General features: G+C 42.7%; 1 protein-coding gene across 2 annotated transcripts in view; it reads left to right on the top strand.

The window, feature by feature from the left end:
* Positions 1–3638: 3638 nt before the first annotated feature.
* ampd3b (adenosine monophosphate deaminase 3b) overlaps positions 3639–22319 on the top strand; it is a 31149-nt gene continuing 12468 nt past the window's right edge. Inside the window, exons 1-4 of one of the 2 annotated variants that reach the window (XM_033634130.2) lie at positions 3639–3804; positions 14386–14449; positions 20760–20982; positions 21139–21310. In XM_033634130.2, coding sequence (XP_033490021.2) covers positions 3784–3804; positions 14386–14449; positions 20760–20982; positions 21139–21310 — 480 coding nt within the window. In that variant the 5' untranslated portion in view covers positions 3639–3783. Of the gene's footprint in view, positions 3805–14385; positions 14450–15253; positions 15496–20759; positions 20983–21138; positions 21311–22319 lie in introns of those variants that run through there. The other variant, XM_033634131.2, reaches the window with a different exon arrangement.

Genomic DNA, 22319 nt, shown 5'->3' with positions numbered 1-22319 from the left:
GGATGAACACTGCTGATTTCCTGTTATCTTATTTTTAGGCCTCACACTGATGAGCACAGTCATTTATTATTAACTCCTTACCCTCCATTGACGAGATTTCCAGCAATTTGTGTTTTCACAGTTATAAGATAGGGGGCGCTGTTACACATCTTGTGAAACAGAACAGCACTGCTGTGTCCAAACACAAAGATGAAGATCTGCTGGAAACTGGAGGAAGATGATGTTTACAGAAATGTAGCAGCTTATAAACGGCACAAAAATGCCGGCGCCGATGGAAAAGTTTACCGATACGCAAGCCGTGGAGAAGTTGATGGACTCAGACTCTGTCACTTCCACTTTTGACCTACATTCTGAATCTGACTGGATGAAAAAGCAAACGGGTTTGGTGGGACGAAACAGGATCTCCATGACAGTGACAGTGACATGCAGATGAGACGACCACAGAGGAGACGGAGACAACAGAACACTGAACGATCACTCAACGATCAACGTGTTCAGCTGCTGCACCTCACAGAGAATATTATTATTATTTCTACAATTCAGACTGATGTAAAGGAACGAGAAAAAACTAAACATGTGAATGTGAAATTGATTTTTACTCTTGAAAATGACTGACAAAATTAAATTTTTCTTATCTTTTTGTCTGAAATGATTTTTTTTTTAATGAAAATACACAAATTCAAGTGTTGATAAAAAAAGAAATGTAATAAGAGAAGAACAAAATAAAAAACAGAAGGTTTCTTCTTCAGTTTGATGTTTAAACTTTTTACATATTCATAGAAGAAATTATTCTGTGGGTCTATAAAGATCAGTGAATATGATCAGAAATGCTGACGGTGGCTGGAAACTGACTGGAAAAAATAATACTCTGGCGGTGAAAGTGTTTAAACATTATTAAACCTTGCAGTAGATTTTATCAATGCCCAATCATTCCTAGTTGAGAACATTTAATAAATCTCAGGCTAAAATCTTGGTGAAATATCCATTCACCTTTTGCTCAGCCGTTGCTTCATTAACAGCTCGGTTGGGACATAAACTAAACAAGTTTCACTTGTACGCTTTAATCAAAAGCCGACACTTCGTCTCATCTTGACTCCATCTGTGAGTGTCTAAAATATCCAGAAGCTTTGTTGCTCGTACAGTTACACGTGTGTTCGCTGTGGTCACAATGTGTCCCTGACCTCCTGTGCAGGTGCATTTACATGATCATCCAAAATGCATTTTAACACGAGGTGTAAAGGTGGTAAGGTATCATCTTACTTCAGATATATCAGTAAAAGTGTATCTCTCAGCAGATAAACAACAAGAAACTGCAGAACAGAAACACCAGACGAGGTCTGAGGTGGTTTAGAAACTGTCTACATTATAATGTCTGTTCACCAGAGAGAACATTCAATCACACAAGTTACATTGACTCAAAAAAAAAAAAAAAAACCCACCTCACAACGCAAATAAACAATCCTGACATGGATCCCTTAGAGTTATTGAGACAATACGAGCCTCCAACCAGACATAGTGTTGTGGTCCAGTAGTGCCAAGACTGTGCTCCTCCTTGAGCTGACTGTCCCTCGTGGGGAGGAAATGGAGTTATACCTCAGAGAGGAAGAGGCTGAGATACTCACTGCAGTGCGTGATGACCCTACTGTCCCTGTACCCGGCTGACGACCCTACTGTCCCTGCACCCAGCTGACGACCCTGCTTTCCCTGTACCCGGCTGACGACCCTACTGTCCCTGTACCCGGCTGACGACCCTGCTTTCCCTGTACCCGGCTGACGACCCTACTGTCCCTGTACCCGGCTGATGACCCTACTGTCCCTGTACCCAGCTGACAACCCTGCCATACCTGTACCCGGCTGACGACCCTACTGTCCCTGTACCTGGCTGACGACCCTACTGTCCCTGTACCCGGCTGACGACCTTGCAGGAGACGTGACAGGCTGTAATCTCACAGCAGGCTGCAGCAACACCTGCCTGTATGATCAATGTAAAATCAACCATATCTTTCCCTGACGACCCCTCAGGTGTAATGTCATCATGTTCAAACAAAAATTCTCTCTGTGCCTTTATTGCAAAGTCAGTAGACAGGAACAGGAAACACTGTGGCTCCACACTGATGTTACTGTTTTTGTCCTGATTAAAATATGATGTAAAATACTGTAATTATTATTTAAGAGATACTGTAATGAAGAAGAAGTGAACACACACACACACACACACACACAATAAATTTTGATCCATGAGAGGAACATGACTGATGGAAGATTTTCCTTCAGTGTCCAGGTGGTGGTGTTGTAAACTTTACTCCACCACTCTGAAACCATCCACACTGAGCAAAGACACTGGAGCTCGTCCACAGACTGATGTGAACCACTGATGTTTTTAAACATTCATGACACTGACTGAAACTTTACTAAAACATATTTCTGGAAATCTATTCTAAGGATCTTTTTTCTCCCCATTGATCTATTTTCTCTCCTGTGCCTCTCTACATGAGACACACCAGTATAACCAGTATCATCTGTACTGTGACTGGAGGAGAAGTTAAATGAGACAGAGGTGAAACATTCCTTCTCAACACTAGTTTTTTTATTTGATAGGGACAATGCAGTTCAATATATTTCCAGTACAGAGACTGATGTGTGTCACACAGAGTTTATAGTTACTGCTAATTTTCAATCTTGTCCGTAGTTGGACTTTTACATGTAGACCTACAGTGTTATTAAAAATGTACAGTTTTAAACATCATAAAACTACAATACACTATAAACATGGAAGGCACAATAAAATACGTCTACAACAATACATCACTACACTTAAACGACCACCTCTCAGAGGTCTGAGGGCAATTAATCACCAGTTGTTGATCACCAGCGATGTAAGTGGGGATTAGAGCTGGGACGTTTGGCTTATTAATAATATTTCGCCCCCTGCTGCCAGGGAAACCAATGCCCCCACCTCACCTACACGTAACTCAACTACAGAGTAGCCGGGCCTCAAAGTCCATGACCAAACATGGACATGTGGCGAGGTCGCAGTGAGGATGTGTTGGAGGGTGACAAGTCTTCTGCAGGTAAAAACAGCCTGCTGTTAATGCATACAGGTTTCTAAAATGCCCCCCAAAAATCTAGATAGGTGACATGTCACCTGCCATATGACATGTAAAATGGTATTTGAATATATGGGATATAAGTGACACATTGCTCTCTTCTACGAGGCATCACTGGGTGTTTTGGGTCTTTCATTATCAGACGCTCTGACCCAGGTGACCCCCTCAGGGTGAGTCAGACCCTGACCCATGTCACCACAGCACAAACGGTCAAGACAAATTGCCCTGAATTTAACTTCCTTCTGTTTTTAGGTGTAGAGAAAACTCTGACCATTAAAAACACTCTCAGCATTAAACTGAAATAAAAGCATGTCTGTACCTGTAATGTGACACAGGTCCTTTGTGCACATACATCCTGAACACACACACAGAGGTGTGGTCAATAAATAGTTACCTTGCTCTTGATAAAGTGGTAGAGTGGCTGCAAAGACGCGCTTCCTCTTCCTCTACTACAGCAAGCAACACTGATGCAAATCACTTCCTGAAACTTATTTTTAGCCCTGGGACTTGATGTGTTTAAACTATGCAGCCGTTACACTTCTTCAGACTGGCAGTGAAAGGGTTAACCAGCTCTGCGTGTGCATGCTACAAGAGGCTGCTGTGACCAGACTTGTCTTCTGTCCCGTGAAGCCTGATAAGAGTCCCCACAGCTCCACAGTCCCCAGACGTGCCAACAATGGACACAGCCCTGCAAAAAGTAAGTTCACCGCTCGCCGTCACAGCCATGATTCTTCACACCTGAGTCTTTACTCTTCTCTCGTCTTTAAATCTTTAATCTGAGGTCACTTCCATCACCCCTGCATTCTTCTGCAGCCCTTCCCTTCTCTGTATGCTGGTATCTGCTGACAGAAATACCTCAGCTGTACTTTGTCTTATTAACACACACCTAACCTGACTATCACACATTCACATGTTAAAATCATTTTAAAGACGTGACCTGAACTTGTCTGAGCTGATGATTGTTACAGAGGATCCAGAAAACAGCACTATTGGTTAATGCGACTCCTAGGGCTGAGCAATATGCCCCTATCATCATATCAGGATATTACACGGTATTACTGGGATAACAATATTCTTAACGATATGACAAATAAGATAAAAAAATATATATATTATTAATTAATGAAGATAGAATTGACCTATGGCTAAGTCACGCCCCCCTCCACTCACTCGAATAAACTATCAACATTCAGTGACCGGCGCTATGGCAGGTGTCACAGTACACGGCATTTCACAGGAGGCAATTGATGTTTTTTGGGGACATAACGATCACATGTCATTGAGAAGTAACCAAAAGGGCCTAAACTACGCATTGGAGGGATATATTCATCATTTTATTGTTGAGAAGGTCGATGAAAAGCTTAAATTACAAGCCAAAATTTACAGGTCACAGTGTACGCTTGTGAACCGCATCTCGTTGCCGTCGCCATCAAAGACAACAAGTTAAAGTGCCACTGAAGTTAAGGTTTTTGGCTCAGAATATGAGAAAAGGATAACGGCCTTTTTACCATCTTTACCAAGAGTGTCTCTCCGTTAGTTTGGTGCTACAGTATTTACACTGAATCATTCAGCATAACGTTTGCCAACCTTTGTTATCTCTGCCATTACAGATAAGTTAATGAAGTTAAGCTCCAGAAGTTAACGTTAGCTTAACTAGAGCCCTTTGGACAACAGCTAACAATGATGTACGATCACCAAAGTACAAAACTAGAACAAAATAGGCTAATGAACTCCCAGCAAACAAGGTGACATGATGAACAACGCAGCTAGGAGCTAACGTTAGGCTAACTTTAGCTAACGTTAGCTAGAGATGTTAAAGATAACTTTATATTTCTTTCCAGCAAAGTGACAATATGTTGCCTCAAACAAAATACCCTACTTACCTTAGAACAGATGTAGACATCATTGTTAATCTTATTCACGTTGAGTTGATGTTGTGGTCTAACGTTACCGCACAACTTTATCCAAAGGAGACACTTTTCTTGGTTGAGATGTGGTTTAAAGTGTAAAAAATACACCTGGTCGCCCAGCCTCTCAGGATACCTTGTGTCAGAGTTGCATGTACCCCATGCACACCGTTTGAACATTTTTAAACTTCAAATCTCAGAAAAAGCTCATAAAAACAAACAAAACAGACTTTCTGTAATGCATTTCAATGGACGTCCAGGCAGAGAATGTCCGAGTGTATGGGAATGGCTATACGCACTGTGATTGGCTCATCGCGTTTGAGGGCGGGACTTAGCCATAGGTCAATTGAAACAAAATCAGTGATGTAGTTTTACAGTTTGCTTCAAATCTAGAGTAAAAACTAAAGAAAAATGATGTAATTTCTTTAGTTCAGAGTCAGATTCTGTTACAATAATCAATACTTCAACTAAATCAAATCTAACACTAATTACACATTTAAACAAATGTCCCCTGCGATCTCTGTATATAAATCATCTCTGATCATCAGGCTGTAACCTGTGACAGGCTGTTTGGAGACACAATCACTGTGCTGCTGCCAGAGGAGCCGCTGAATGAGTTCCCTCTGAGCAGACACCACACTTTATTACACACTACTGAAGCTCCTCCTCTTTTTGGAACCACCGCAGGGTCCATCATCATTTCGCTTTCAGACATGCTTGTTGTTGCCATGGGTATCGTGGTATGAATTTTTGGTATCATACCAAAAATTACACCGGTATTGTCGTGAACACCTCTACATCTAAGTGATGATGTCAAATAGCCATAAAGACTGTCTAAGCAGCGTGAATAAAACGGTCGTTGATGAGAAATACAGGAGGCGTCACAGGAGGCCTCAGAGCCCCCCTGAGAGAAAGAGGCCTGATAACAGCCCTGTTGAATCACAAACACAAAACGAGCAAAACACAGAAGCAGCAGAAGAACCTCACGAAAAGAAAGAACCCCAACAAGCCCATTCCTCCACTGGCGGTCCAGAAGATGAAGAGAAGGAGAAAGAACCAGAGCTGATTATCCCATTATACCCATAAGTGACCTTTCACCATCACAGGCAGAGTCAGGACCCAGTGGAGAAGAGGAACCACCACAGGAGATCAGCAGTAAGAGGAGATGGAGGTTAGATCGGAAAAGAGATTTAAAATGCTTTGTGTATACACTTGGTAAAATGAAGAAATGATATAATATGATGTGTGATGTGTATCATAGTTCATCTGTTCATCAGTATCTACGAGTAGAAATCTGTGTGATTTATATGATTGTTTTGTGATAATGAAATTAACATATTTAATCAAGTTAAGTCTGATAACTATTGAACTTTTAATGATTGTATACAGAAAGGTTAAAGAGTGAATTTATGTAACACGACCTAATGACACTGTGTAATGGATAAATAGGGAAATGAATGGATGTCAAGTAAATTACAGACGGCTGGAGAAAATGGGAAGTACCTGAATCAAAATAGATGGTTAGCAACGCTCAGCAAAAACATCGGTTCATGACCAGGGCTGCTGGGGGTATGAACTATTGGGTGAACTTTTAGGAAAAGACACCAAGGTTCAGTCACTGAGCACTTGTTTATCATAGCAAAGGTGATCACGCCATCTGTGACTCTCCTCGTGCTAGCCTTGTGCCATTCTCGGAACCCAATGGCTGTTTTCGGCGTCTGACTTCCGGCAGATGGCGATACAGTCTCTGGGGGCAGACCCCCGATTTTTTTGGCATTCTGGTTGGGCTGAGGAGGCGAATTTCTGTTTCCGACTTCCGTTTATATTTAAGTAAATGCTGAACCATTGTGATGGAGTCAGAGTTTGCAGTGACGCCAATTATGTTCCGCCTTGTTAGTTCACCGCACGGACCGTTTAACCTGGCAACAACTGCAGCCGGCTCAAACGTGATTGGTCAATATCACGTGGACTACAAACAGCCTACAACCGGAAACCAGGGCTCTTCAGCTCTTCTTCCGGAGGCAAGATCTCCGGGGTTTGCCTACAGACTCTACATTCACTGAATGTAGAGTCTGTATATAGAGACTAGCCTCATGCTAACTGATGATCTAATGTAGGATATCCATTTAGGAGCAGTAAAGGAGGAGATCTGGCGAAGGATGTCCATGTAGGGACGGAGAACAAGGTATAAAAACTCAAGGTTTTAGAGAAGTGGAGATTCCTAATCAATTGCTGGGGGACACTTTGTCACTCTGACCTAAGTTTCTCACTCTGAAAAATTTCAACTGAGCAGAAAAACTGCACACTGCCATTCACATCATGTTACACTTCAACGGAGGAGTAATGCCAACATGTCTTCCTTGTCGTAAGGCCCAGACACACCAAACTGACTTCACAGAATTAGCTTGACGAAGGACCCCTGCTGCATCACCATGTCTCTGAACATCTGTAGGTGGCTGCTTGCACTGAGCCTCCCAGACCGCCGTGCTTTGGTACCAATACACAAACACTGACAGCAGTATTTACTGTCCCTTCACCAAGAGGAGAACCATCCATCAACACATCTACTCTCTGACTGAAACACTCACTTTGTTTTATCACTATTACAGACGACAGTTTTTACTGAACAGCTGTTTGTTTTCATCCTTTTGTTGAAATAAAAACTTTTGGTCTTTTTGAGTTTGACGGACACAAATTTTATTTTCAAAGAACAACACATAATGACAGACTCTCTGTTTCAAATAGGAAAAATTCATCAGTGTTTAACTTGTACAAGAATATTATATTTATGTTTCCTGGCATTTTGTATTCATCTTTCATTACATTCCTTTCCCATGCACGGCTCTTATTTCACACCCAGTCAATCAGTTATGGTACAGTCTCCCCTGAAATAACCTCTCCTGACATGCCAGTTTTTCTTTTTTTAACGTGGGCAGCTCGTGGTCATCTTTCTGAAAAGCGTGGGCTGGGTCAGAAACTCTTTGTGTCGTGACCTGAAAATCTCTCTGAGGTAACAAGAGCGACTCAGACAAACCTGTCCTGACACGGCACTCCTCACATGTTTGAACCTTTCACAGGTTCACAGGACTCTTTAAGGGTCATCTGAAACTTCCCCTGACTGACTTGGTGTAAAAATGTCCTCAGAGTGTTTGTACGATCGTTTAAAACTGTTCACTGTGATACAGAGACAATAAAACACTGAAAGAGGAAGACTGATATCTGAGTCTAATGCACCTCTGTTTGTTTAAGCTCATTCTGCTGAACAAACAGCAGACAGTGGCTGAGACAGTGACTGTAGAGCTGAGAGGATTAAAACCATCAACCTGAGAAGGTACAAACACTGTCCAATACATTTCAACCACAGACACTGAGACTTCAGATTTACTTTAAATTACTTAAAATTTAAACTTAAGTTTTTTGTTTGACATTCTGTTAACATGTTTCCACAATTGGTTGGTGAATACACCAGTGGCTCAGCTCTGTGGTCTCAGTGTCCAGGAGCATCTCTCAGTTATGGTGCACCACAAATGGCTGTGTGGAGCTCTAGGTCATGTTGAGCTCTGCAACAGTGTGGACGGAGAAAAGCTGGACAGGACCCTTCAGCCATCTGACAATGCACCTCAACACAACATGCACTAGTTTTCTTATTCACTGAACCTTTATTTAACCAGAAAAACCTCTTGAGATAACAAATCTCTTGTTCAACAGTGTCGACAGAGAACAAAAATAAAAAATACACAGCTCTAAAACAAGCAATATAAAACACCTAATGAGATTAGAAATAGCTTATTATTATATAAATGCAATCTGTGAACCATAAAAACATAAAACAGGGGCAACTCCACATGGTAACAAAGAGCAGCTAAAATCCACCCTGAAATTAACATATAGATGATCGTGTGCAAAAGTCCTTCAGCAGAGCTTTGAAATAAGAGAAACTTTAAGACCTCCTGCAGAAGAGCTCAGGATCTAGTCTCGCCACCAGACAATCCTTCTGATAGTCTGGGGACACTCCTTTCTAAAGTGTGTTTAACACACCGGAGAAAACGGCCGGCAACAAAGCAACGCCTCTTGCATTTTTTAAAAGGACACGCCCTCCCGGAAATGTGCGCTCCCCCTTTTCTCGTCCGCAAGGAAACAAACACACAGAGAGCTTGAAAATGGATGCTGAGAGATTTAACTATGTTTTATCAAACATGTGCTCAGTCCACAAGATTGTGGAAATGAAGCACTTACAGCGACTTTGTTTAAAACTTTTAACGCAGTCGGACTATGTTTACGAGCACAAGAGTTCAGTGAGCCACCCAAGGACCGCCCTGTGGATTTACTATTGGTTCTGCAACGTAGGGAGTTTTTTTTAAACTCTGAAATTGTATCTGCCCATCTAAACACAAAATCAGGGAGAAAGACATCAGTCTTTAGTTAAGCAAAGCATCTAAAGACTGACTTGTGAGACAGAAGTGCTCATGAGCCAAACTCTGTACAAACCCTCCTAAAACTTGTTCTGTGAACACAGAGCAGAGACATTTTTTTGCTTCACGTACACACAGAAACATGCTGGACGTGAGCCAAGTATAACTCTGTAAACAACACAATGCCAACAACAAAGTCTATGAAATATTCAAGACAGCCACCCCAACCTGTGCAGGCAGGATACAGAGACAAGATCAGGGCTCACGGCTGGTGATAAATCTCAATGCACCGCGATACACAGAGTTCAGAGCATGAAACACAGAGTCTTCAGCCATGCTGGCAGCCAGGGATGAGTGTCAGTAAAAAACACCAATACCAGTCTCCTTAAACTGATCCTCATACCAACAGAGTCCTTCACTCTATACACAATGTCTCTGACGGGGATGGTATGTAGTAAAGTCATACTATACATGATTTCATGCAGCCAGTAACGGATCTTTAACAGTAAATGTTGCCTTCAAGGTATCGAGCACTGACACCCAGCCCTCGTCTGAATTATATCATCTGTGCTGTACAATATCCCTGTAATCCATCCAACACAAAATATTTCACTAAAAACCAAAAATGTCATCATGCTGGAAAAGTCTAATCAGTGTGTTGGTGCTTCATGATGCTAACATTAGACTTGCACCGATTTATCGGCAGTGCTCGGAATCTGGCCGGTTTTCACGTGATCGGCCATGACCTGCGACCGGCCGGTTGGTCTAAAATATGCCTATTTAAAACGTGGGTCAAATTCCCACCGTGCCGCATGATTGACATCGCGTAATATATGCAGCGCACACACACGCACAAGTGCAGCTCACGGCTTGAGCGATGTGAGGAAGGAGACCTCAGGGACACACTGGTGTGGGTAGAACAACTACGGACATGTAAAGCCCTGTGTGAATTTTATGGGGGTTTTTTCCTGCTAAAATGTTCTAATAAAGGAAAGACAGAACATACTGCAATATCTTGCGTGCTGTAAAGTGGTTTGAAAAAAATGAAATCGTAATCGGCCATCCAAAGACTCTGCAAATCGGAAATAGCTTCGCATGGCTTCTGTTCTATGATGACGATATCTACTTGCTGTAGTGAACACTGTCTTTCTGGCGTCCTGCAACTTTGTTTTTTGAGTTTTGTCCTTTAATTGGTTTAAATCATCTTGCCAAAGGACGTCAGTTGAAAATTAGTCAGCTGGCTAACAACTGGCACATTTACAGAAACGTTGATTAATGTGTGTCGGCCTTATGAATAACATAAAGTAAAGTCGGAGGATCACACAGTCAGGAGGAGTCATCCTCCAGAGGCCACAACATTTCAGGGTGAATCATGCAACAGTTGTTGACCAAAATTTCATTCTGCAACATGACTGCAATGTGTTGATGTGCATCAGGAGTCTGTAACATTCACACTGACCGACATTTGAATTCAGATTAAACTTTGTTACCACTGCTAATTAAATGAACACAGTTTAGATCTCTTATTACTTACTTAAATAAATTCCTCTGTGTGTTAATAAAGCTAATTATGTTTAACCAAAACTCTACAGTATCTCTTAAAATGCAGACTCATCCTCAGTGTGCAAAACTTGCACAACAACTAAACAAGGAAGCAGATAAAGACCTCTGTGTCACTTATCTGAGAGAACAACAGCGAGCCACACAACTGAACACATTATACATATCATAACTTACAGCACAACAACAACATCCGGACAGTATGCAGGCTGCCATTTAACATTTGGACATTTATCAGACTTTATATTGTCAGCAGTGCGTTCTGTTATCAGGCTGTGCAGGTATTCCCCCAGAATGCAACAGGCCTCAGAGTGCCTCTGAAATAAGAGTCCAGCTGTAAACGAGAGCAGAGCGGCCTGCAGCTACGAGTCCGCCACACTACGTCAAGTCATATCTTCATGTTTACATTTCTCGTCTGTATCATACTGTGGTCTGAAACGAGTCATTACGAGGCCGACATGTACACAGGGTGCACAGATCCATAGCTGTCAAGTCTCTCGTTTTGGCCGGGAAACTACCTTATTTTACCCCTTTTTCCCACCGTCCTCCCGTATTAGTATTTTCCCGTAAATCTCCCGTATTATAATATAATAAAAAAAAAACATTCCTCTGCCTCTCCAAACTGAACTCTGTCACTAGCCTTGGAAGAACTGCCACCTGCAGTAACCTGGGTGGCAGTTGTCGCGAGGTTAGTGTTGACAGCGGGTCTGGCTGACAAGTGGTCATTTTCATTTCCTGTACACCCAGGGACAGGTTTTGCTATGGGCAATGTGGGTGACCGCCCAGGGCGCAATCTATCCAAAAAAAAAAACAAACAAACAAAAAAAACCTCGCCAGTTTTCTAGACTACCGCTCATTTCCACGTCAAGTTAGTGGAGTGGGCACTGGGGCGCCCCTATTATCACGTTTCAGCCAGCAGCAGAAAGGAAAGGCAAATCCTGGCAGTTGTGGGTTGAACGGGGGTCACAGACAGGAATACGGTGGAGGCTCAAAGTGCTCTGCGGCACAAGATAACGGCTTACCGGTGACAGAGAAGTCCGACTCCAGGTCCAGTAATTTCCTCTTTTGTTGGTGTCATGACTAGGGCTGCCACTAACGATTATTTTCATTGTCGACTAATCTGTCGATTATTTCTTCGATTAGTCGACCAGTCATTTCATCGAAAAGTGTGTTAAAATGTTGAAAAATGTCGGTCTGTCTCGCCCAAACCCCAAAATTACGTCATCTAATGTCTTGTTTCTTACTCACGCCAAAGGGTTTTAGTTCACCGTCATGGGAGAGTGTGTAAAGCTGCCAATATTTGAATGTAAGAAGCTGCAGTCAGAGTATTTTGGGGTACTTTTATAGAACTTTTCTATGAAAAATGACTCAAACCAATTAGTCAACTACTAAAATAGTCACCGATTATTTTAATAGTCGATTAGTCGACTAATCGTGGCAGCCCTAGTCATGACTGCCCAGTAGTACCTCGGACAACCGAGCCGTGGCAGCACACAGGTATGTGATGTGTCAGAGGAGAAACGAGCCGTTCACATTTCTCCCTTTGTGAAAGGTAACGGCCCACAAACCTCACTGCACTTTAGGGACTGTTCTTTACTTATGAAGGGACTGTCAGGGGAGGAGGGTGGCTGGTTGATTTTTATTTTATTTTTTTATTTTATTTTGATCCCCCCTATGTTAATCACTTATTGATGCTGTTTTTGAAGTATGAATAAGTCAATAAGTAATTTATTCCTTTGAAATATCATTGATGTATTATAGAAAAGTGATTTATCTTTTTATAAATGACAAAAGGCACATCTGCCTCATTTTGCCGTGGTATCCTGATACTACTCAGAACCATGATACTTTCACTGGTATGCACAGATCTGAGATAAAGGTGAAGCCCACAGGCCAAACCTCTGAAGCCTCTGGGCCCTCTGAGCCCTCACACCACCTCACCTGCTGCTGCTGCTGCTGCTGCTGCAACGCTGACAGGTTTACATGTGTTTGAATATCTAAATATACACAGGCACTACATACTGTGTGTGTCACTGCAGAGCCTTCAGACATGCTGAAGTGTAACTGTGTTGTGGGCTCAGTGTTTGGTTGTGTGTGTGGTTGTGTGTTTGGTTGTGTGTACTTTGGCTCTCTGACAGAAAAGAAAACAGGAAATTCCAAACCAACAGAGCTTCTAACGTGAAACTTCCTCATCGACTGCCGGCCTTCTTCTCTTACTCTCACAAGAGTTTTAGACCTGATCAGAAAACTGATTAGTCAGAAAATAATCACAGCAGTGGGCCAAATGTAAAAAGTGTTAAATGCAACGTCTATATTTCAGATGCAGGCCACAACAGAAACAGAAAAATAACTGTTCTACTGTGACACTTCTATACTTCTATATCGTTGGGGTGTAGACAAAACATCTGAAGATGTCATCCTGGGTTTTAGGAAAAACTTACTGACATTATTTTACAATTTTCTGACATTTTGAGACAAAACAACTCTTCCATTAATTAATCAATCAACAATAAAAATAATAATAATAGATAATTGATATTTTGATGCACATCGATTGGCCGTTACTCCTGATTTTGACTCACTGAGAACGATGTGTGTGTGTGTGTGTGTGTATGTGTGTGTGACCTGAGCTGTACATTTAATCTCCTTTAACTCCACTGACCTCTCTCAGCAGGTCGGTCATCACAAACTCATGTTGCTGTGTGAAGCCTCAGATTTATGCCACCTTAACAATGAACACATCTCACTTCACACCTGCACAAAATAAATCTGTTATTCTCACAACACTCGGCTGCGTCCTCCTCCTCCTCCTCCTCCTCCTCCTCCTCCCTTTAGTGTGTTTCTCAGACCTGACCTACATCAGGTGCAGAGGATTCAACACCTCTCTGAAACTGATCTCAGGTCTGAGAGACGTTTCGTTCCACTGAGGGTTTGAACTTCCTGTGAAGCCAAAATGTGACCCTGGGGTTTCTTTTATTAGCACTCATGGCCATCGGCACACTGTCAACACTTCAACGGAGCAGCTGTTGAATGTTAAAAAATATTTGTCTTGATAATGAGGTTCTCAGATTTTAATCTTGTGGCAAAATACACTAACAAACAAAAGCTAGTAAAGTAGTTGATCCTGAGGTGGTGCAGGACTTCTGACCCTCTGCTGTAAATGACAACAGAAATAAACGAGTGCTGATTCACATCTCTGCAATTCAAATTAATTGCCAGTTGTCCACCTGGAAGTGACTGTATATCAACACAATGAACCACCTTGGTGCTTCTTCTTTACCACGTTACTTTGAGCTGGTAGATGTCAGGTCTACAGAGGATTCAGCTCTCACTTGTTCTTCCACCATTAAACTGAGGATTAATCCACGGTCCACTAAAGCTCTGTTTCTCTCATCACAGATCAAAATGAAGAGACGGGACACGCCTCTTTGTAAGCAGCAGTCTGTGCCCTGCTTTGGGAGCGGTGAGTCACTAAACACACCAGTGGAGTAGAAACATTAGACACACACACGTTCACACAGAATAGCAAACTAACTGTGGTCTCAGAAAGTCAAACACCTCCTAATCCCACTTATTAAAAAAGGATTAAACTGAACAACCCTGCTGATCCTTCTGGTTCCACTGACTTAACTGAGCAGGAAACATCTCAAGTGTCACCAGACAGCAACATGTATAGAGCTACGACAAGTTTGAGTTTTTAATCAGTATATTAAAAACAAGATGATTTTTCAGTGTGAATCAAAGTTATATGTCTGAAGTCTTTGAAGAGTCTAATTTCAGTTAGGGAAAAACTGAAGTGGGTTTAAAATCCAGTTTGGATTGACGATGAGATGAAACTGTTTTAGAAAAGTGTCAGCGGTGTGAACTGACCGGTCTGAGCTCGACTCAAGCTGGCTGATGATGTCACCGGACACTCAGCTGGTCAGTCCATAACTGACCTCTCTGCTCTTCAAATGCTTGGTCAGACGATGACACTGTCACGTGAGAAAAGATAAAGACTTTTTCTAATGTACTTTACCAGAGTTTTAACTTCACCTTTGAGCCACAGTTCTCACCCCCCTCACTGCCCCGTCTCACAGACAACCAGCGCTCACATGTTAGCAGCCAGTTGTGACATACCAGCTTGGATTAGCAGCCCTGTTGCCATGACGCTCTCAACACCCTAAAATAGAGATAGAGAGGGACACTCAAGACCGCAACAACCAGCAGCTGCATTATACATACAAGCACCGAGTTCATAAACAGCAGAGCGAAGCCTGGCCGAGGCAGTCACAAAGAAAAGCCAGAGGAGAAGCATCGTAGATCTCAGACAGACACAGACACCAGAGCTGAGAGCTGACAGAGTCACTGTACAGTGTTCTCTGAGACACAACTACGAGTGGCAGACATATGACAGACAGTGGAGACAAAGATAAGAGATAGAAGAAGCAGACACATGACAGCTGAGACACTTGACTCAACAGGCAAACACTGAAGCAGAGCCAAACATGGCCAAACTCACAGCAGAAGGTAAGAGACAGAATCTGGAGCTGTGCACTAACACTGAGTGTGATGACAATGACCAGGTATCAACAGGTTCATTCAATGTGTGCGCTCTGAGATCTGATGGACGACTTTCTGAATACGAGCACAACAGTTTTAAGACAAAAGTCACGACTGAAACAAAGTTCATACACTATAAACATGAGTGTTTTGAATTACTGAAGGATTTTACTGATGTAGACATTTTACGGACATTTAAGGCTTCATGACAGGTTGATTAAAACCTCTCTAACTCCGCTTGGACGCCCGCGTCCACGCTTCCTCCCTCCTCTGTTAAATGGTATCTCCCAGGCACACTACGTCATCAAACCATGTGATGTTTGGTATTACCGGATTCAGGAAGCTCTCGACTTTTCAAAAATGACATTGTTTTTCTTTTATTCCTTATGGATTTTGCACCAGAGCAGCCTAAACACACAAAGTCCAAAATCGTGATGAGCGGTGACAAGTCATGTCATGCCGTTTTTCGAGGGGAAAAGTTAAAGGATTACTCGCGATCTTAAGCGGAGCTGCGAGTGGAGACTTAGCTGTTTTATAAAAGCTAACAGTCTCACTCCTACCACTATTTTTGGCTGAGATATACCGCCTAGAAAGTGGGATCATAACTTTCACGTTTCATATGGCTTTATTTGGTGATATTTTATGGTGTCTCTGTGTCATAAACAACATCAGCTATCATAATCATGCCTGATTTCAATAAGGTACAATGTTTGAAGCTGGCTGAGTGTTGTTTGATCACTGATAGTTCTGTTTTGAAGCTGAGTGACCGACTTGTCATTTTGAGCTCCGCCTGGATCTTTGCATGGAAAAAACACTGTAGAATGGTCATACTTTGAGCAGTCTTCTTCAAATTTGAAGCAAATGTTCACTGATAGTGTGCCTACAGCCCCACAGTGTCATTTACCTGCTCAAATGAAGCCACAGACAGTTATTCATCCTGAAAATAATTTTTTATTTTATTTTAGGCAAAATCTTCAATTTTATACTGACTTCAGAGGCCCATTATTCTGTCTTTGTATCACCAAGAGTGTTTCTTTCACAAGAAACTCCAGAGAGTTTACTTTCTGGCAAGACCTCATGCATGCATGTAGTCAGAGCGGTTCAGACACTACAGTCATTTTAATTTGGGTATGTCATTTTAGGCGTTTTCACTACAAAATGGGGGTGGAGTGCAAGAGGTTAAAACAAAACACATTTTTTAAGTGTCAAATGTGAAGATGTCAACAGTTAACCATTCATCACTTCACAGTTGAGAATATTTTTGAGCGGTTGCACGTGTTGGTGTTAAATTGTTTTTGCTGCTCTTCAGTTTCCTGCACTGGCTTACCCTGACATTCTTACCCTAACCCTAACCAAGCCCACTCCTCTTGCCTAAACTTAACCAATCCAGCCAACAAAGGCAAAGAATACTAGCCAATCATAGGGAGAACAAAGCGGATAACTTCATCACTATCACAAGATTCACAAATCGGAGGGAGGAGGGCGGCCACCATGTCATCACAGCAATGCCGTCTCGCTACAGAGATGGTTTTACCAGCAGTAATCTCTGAATGAGCGGTGCTGCTCGCAACAGACAACAACAGTCAAAAACAGTCAAAAACAGTCCCTTAGTTATTGGTCAGTGGCTGTCAGATTACTCCACAGGAAATGTCAGTTGCTGTTCAAAAACACTATCGCTACCAAAAGTGACGCCTGATTCACTTCTTTGTGAAAAAACCTTTGTCTGTTTGGCGTTTCGTCTCACTACAATTGTGTCTTTTTTCTGTGCTGTGTGCGTGATTTTTGTCGCTTCCTCTTAAATGCGTGCTGCTTCGGGCTGGCACCTGGTCACTTCCTTTTTATAAAGTCCCGACCTCACCTGCGTGCTGGGTGTAGGAACGTCCCAAACACAGCAAATGAGATGAAACTAAGACACAGCGTCAGAGAGCAGAGTCTCTGCAGATAAATCCACCACACACACACACACTGACAGAGGGTCAGAGTGATGACTGCAGGGATTAGTGCTGTATGAGTCTGTACATTGTTCCTGCATGTACACCTTTAAAAAGACCCTCCCGTCATACCTAGTCTGCTTTTTGTGGGTCAGGTTTCTGTGTCGGTGGATATAGGTCAAGGTCATACTAGAGGCTGCTCAGCTGTTCCAGCGGGGAGAGCGTACATATGCTGAGAGGCTTGTCAGCAATGCCGGCCTCAAAAATGTGCCGGCCAAGGAACAGACTGAAAAAATTGTGCCAATGTGTGGGCAGACGTTAATGGTGTCATCTGGAAACCTGCCAAGGTGGTTGAGAGTTTTCAGACAGATGGAGTTCCATCTAACCCACTTTGGATGCAGCGGACCAGTATGCAATCTGATCCAACAGTACTGCAAATCCTGTCCTGCGCTTGTTGATCTGGATTCCTCCACGTGGGGGGACTGATCCTGGAGCTGGCTCAGTGACTACACTTGCTGCAGCTTTAATATTAATAGTAACAGTGATGAAATGGTGATCAGAACAGCCAAATATCTTCACTACAGATGGGTTGTTGGACAGCAACAGTAGTTCTTCACACCGAGGGGATTAAGCAAGCTGGAAAATTTATTTAAAAAACAACTCTGCTGTCTGGATGAAAATATGAATTCACAGGGTCTCAGGTTTAAAAATAGAACAGAGTCTCTGCCGTCGGTATGTACGAGAATCAGGTCAATACAAATAAACATTTCTGTTTCCCACCCAGAAGGTCAAGAGAACCAAACTGTGGGAATGCTGATAAGTGCAGTTGAGCAGCAGAGGGTCAGACGCTCTTTACCATTTACAGTCAAATCCGAACTACGACAGTCGTCATCTAAAGAGTCTTTGGGAATGTTTACGTAGAGTTGGTCTGATTTACAGTTTCTGCAACAACGTTGACTCAGAAATTAAGATGTAAAGAAGGTTCCCACACATTTTCATAGACTAAACTTCAAAACCTTTCCAGGACTTTTCAAGGACCTCTAATAACTTTTTTTTTTTGCCCTACTTGCTGGTGTTTTTCAAACTCATCAGACTCAAACTCTACTCAGACATATCTTCAGCTCAGAGGCAAACATGGAGGGAGAGACAGAACGCAGGGAAAAAAACAACCGGTCTCACTCCGAAGTTGTCGAAAACTGGCGCTTGGTCAGTGACTTCCTGCGTCACACACCAATGAAAAAAGCCGTCCTTTCTAGGGCTGTAGTCAACCAAAGAAAATTTTGGTCGACTAAAGTCGCACATAATCTTCAACTAATCGATTAGTCGTGGGGGAAAAAAAAAAAATTGCACGATATTTTTACTTCTGCGGTGGTGTGTCTGTGTCACTCTGCAGTTACACCTCCAAAACACTAGTCGGCGGTGGAGGACTGTGTTAAGTGCTGTAAAGTTTAATTCAAATCAAACTTTATTTATATAGTTGATTCAAAACACACATTAAACATGGCTTAATAGAGACAATTTCAAACACAAGTACACAAATTGGCTTCACTATAAATCGCAGAATTTACAGACAAACACTTATCCTTATCTGGACACATTTCCCCCACCAATACAACATGCTAACGTTATTAGAACAAGTCTATGGTGTTTTACATTGTATAAATTAGCCTAGCGTCTAGCAATCTTTTCCTCTTCTCATATAAAGCCAGAGACAACAGCAACATGTAACAAAGGTAACGGTACATAATTTGGCTCCATTACAACTCACAACATTCCCAAACAAAACAACTGTCTTATACTAAACACGTTTTCCAAGCAAATACAACATGCTAACGTTATTAGCGCCAGCCTATGGCATTTTACACTGTAAAAATTAGCCTAGCGACGAGCGGAGATTTCCTCTGCTCATATGAAGCCAGGATAAATCCCGAAGTATAAATCCCTGAAGGATAAATCACACACACAACTTAAAATGCTATTTTAGTGGAGGCTTTACTGTCTTCACAATTTATTGTTTCTTATCTGTGAAATACAAGTAAATACAAGCTTCGTTTCCACTGAGGGAAATGGTTTCAGCTTACAGAAACAGACAGGAGGTCTGCCTCACCGCAATGCTGAGTGTGAGGGTGGGCGAGTTCAACTTTCTGTCAACAACCCATTTTCACAGGTAACTTAGCCTGTTCCCCCGCCACAGGAAATAATGGATTAATCCTGGAAAGCTGTTGATGTAGCACTTTTCTCCTTATAAAAGTAACATGGCGACTATTCGACTAATGAGAATTTGGTTGGACGAGAGCATAGCAACCAAATAATGGACTAGTCGACCAGGAGACTACAGCCCTAGTCCTTTCATATTGGCATGACACCCAGCCAGTCACTGTTATTGTTTAATGGTGCCTGATGGCATCTGTCAGAGCTTTTATTTTGAAAGAGACTGTATGCAAACTGTACATTTCCTGTGAAAACAGAAGTGTATTTTGAAAACAGACAATGCATGTAACAGGCTGAAGTTGACACGGCATCCCAGAACGTCAACAACCAACACACCCAGGGTACCCAATTTTTTTCGTCCTGCGAGAACTCCATGTGCATCGCGTTCACGTTTTAAGTTAAGCTACGTCTTGAGTTTGAGGATGTCTCAGTGTCAAATGCATCAATATGCATTAATAATCCCCCTGAACTGAAGCTGACCAATGCGGTGCTGAGTGAGAGTCACACCTCCACCTTCTCTGATCCTGTTCTGCAGGATAATGATGTCATGCTGTTGGATTGAACCTGAATTACTTTAAAAGTGAGAACCACTAAAATAAACTGTCACACCAGACAAACTAACCACAGACTGAGGATGCAGCATGTTTTCATGTTTACAGCGGTGTAATCCTAGAGCCGGGGACCCTTCAGCCCTGAGGGGTCGAGAGGTCACACTGTGTAAACAACTGTGTTTACTGTAACCTGCCCGACACGTTGGCAGAACATGGAGCCACTCAAGACATGTTGACTGCTGAATTATGATGAGGCATCCCAAAAGCTCATCCCTTAACCCCCCCCACCAACCCCCCCGACCTCACACTCATATTTCACAGATCTCATGTTTATCCTGCTGGTATTTATATTTACTGCCACCACTAACACAATCTTATCTCTCCTTTACGTGCTGCCGTATTTCATCACATTAATGAGATGAAATATTACATGTTAGCAGGTTGGCCTTTCCTCTCAGATACCTCTTTAACCACAACCTTTCCTGCCAAGAGAGAAACAGAGCTGACTAAAACTCTCTCTCGTTCTCCACTCCCTCAGATTTACCCCGGCTGTTCCCGAGGATTTCTATGAGTGAGGTGGATGAGAAGGTGCGACTGCTAGCAGAGAAGGTGTTCGCCTCGGCCCTGAAAGAGGAAGACAACAAGGATGCTCTGGCACTGTTCACCGTGCCCGAGGACTGTCCCATTGGCCTGCATGAGGACAGAGAGAGGGAGCTGCAGAAGGAGCTGGCTGAGGAGCAGTCTCAGGAGTCTGCTAAGAAGTAGGAAATGTTTGATCGAACATGTGTCTCCTTCTGTCTTCACATCTTACATCTCTGAGCAGGAAACAACAGAACATACTCCCAGTGTTCTGCAGTGGCTCTGAGGGACACCTTTAGTTTGTCAGGAGACTAACGTCTTCTCTTGTGTGTCTCCAGGAAGAAGAGTTTCATGTTGAAGCGTTCGCATTCGGTGTCTCTGCAGATACCTGGCGGTAATGAGTGGGCCTTGCCTTCCCCGCTGCTCGCCCCGTCCACACCAGAACCTTGTCTGCCAGGGGACTTCCCAGACTTCCAGAGAGTAACCATCAGTGGAGATTACTGTGCCGGGGTAAACAGGAGGAACACTCCAGCACATAGATGCACGACTACACACAATATGAACACACAACTGAAGCTTCACACAGCAGCTTCTCCCTGCGCTCAAACATGAGCATCATCATTAACAGAAGTGGCTGCACACAAAACATCAAACAGACAAGAGAGAAGGAGACCTAAAGTCTATGGCTACAGGAGGGACTTGGTGACACCATGTCCTGACTGGATGCAAGCATCAGACTATAGCGCCACATTGTGTGACATCAGACACTCTCTGTCCACACTGAATCTATGAAATATTAAGTCCATCACATCATGTTAACAAACCACACACCATCAGCTGTGGTCTCAGAGTGATCACTGAAAAGATTAGTGAACACGAACTTCCTTTATATCCATATTCACAACAACAATATCACAGGAAACTTACAGATATCATTGTTGTAGCTCCCAGTTCTTACCAGAAACATTCATCTTCCTGTCAGTCTCCCTCCAGCCTGTGACAGCCTGTCAGGAGGTATCCTGCTGGTAATTCCTCATTAAACCTCATCAATCAGCTGTTCCTCGTCCACTGAAGCACTTCCAACGCAAGTGACAGAATAAAAACAGACAATGGGCGTCCGACAAAAGTTCAGCTCAAAATGGTGCACCACATCGTGCTGCACCGCGTCACTCAAACCGTCAAACTGGTTAACTCGCAGATGCTTCCTCGCATCCAGTTAGGACTTAGGACTCTAGCCACGCTGGCACAGAGGCACAAAAATATTTGGCCTGAGAGAAGAGGCCATGTTTCACCCAAATGTAAAGGGTTTGTTCTCTGTACAACAGAAAAACGATTTCACTGTCAGAGTGAAAGACTTCACACCCCAGAAAAGGACAGAAATAAATGTCAACTCAATATTGCTGAGACTGCTTATTATTTTGTGGTTGTTGAAACACTCGAGATCTGAGGACCTCCAGTATCACTGCCCTTTAAACTGATGTACAGCAACACCAGAGACAGCACACATTTATCTGTGAAC

Source organism: Epinephelus lanceolatus, chromosome 5 (genome assembly GCF_041903045.1).
Source record: "Epinephelus lanceolatus isolate andai-2023 chromosome 5, ASM4190304v1, whole genome shotgun sequence".
NCBI lineage: Eukaryota > Metazoa > Chordata > Actinopteri > Perciformes > Serranidae > Epinephelus > Epinephelus lanceolatus.
This window is presented reverse-complemented; position numbering and strand designations above follow the sequence as displayed.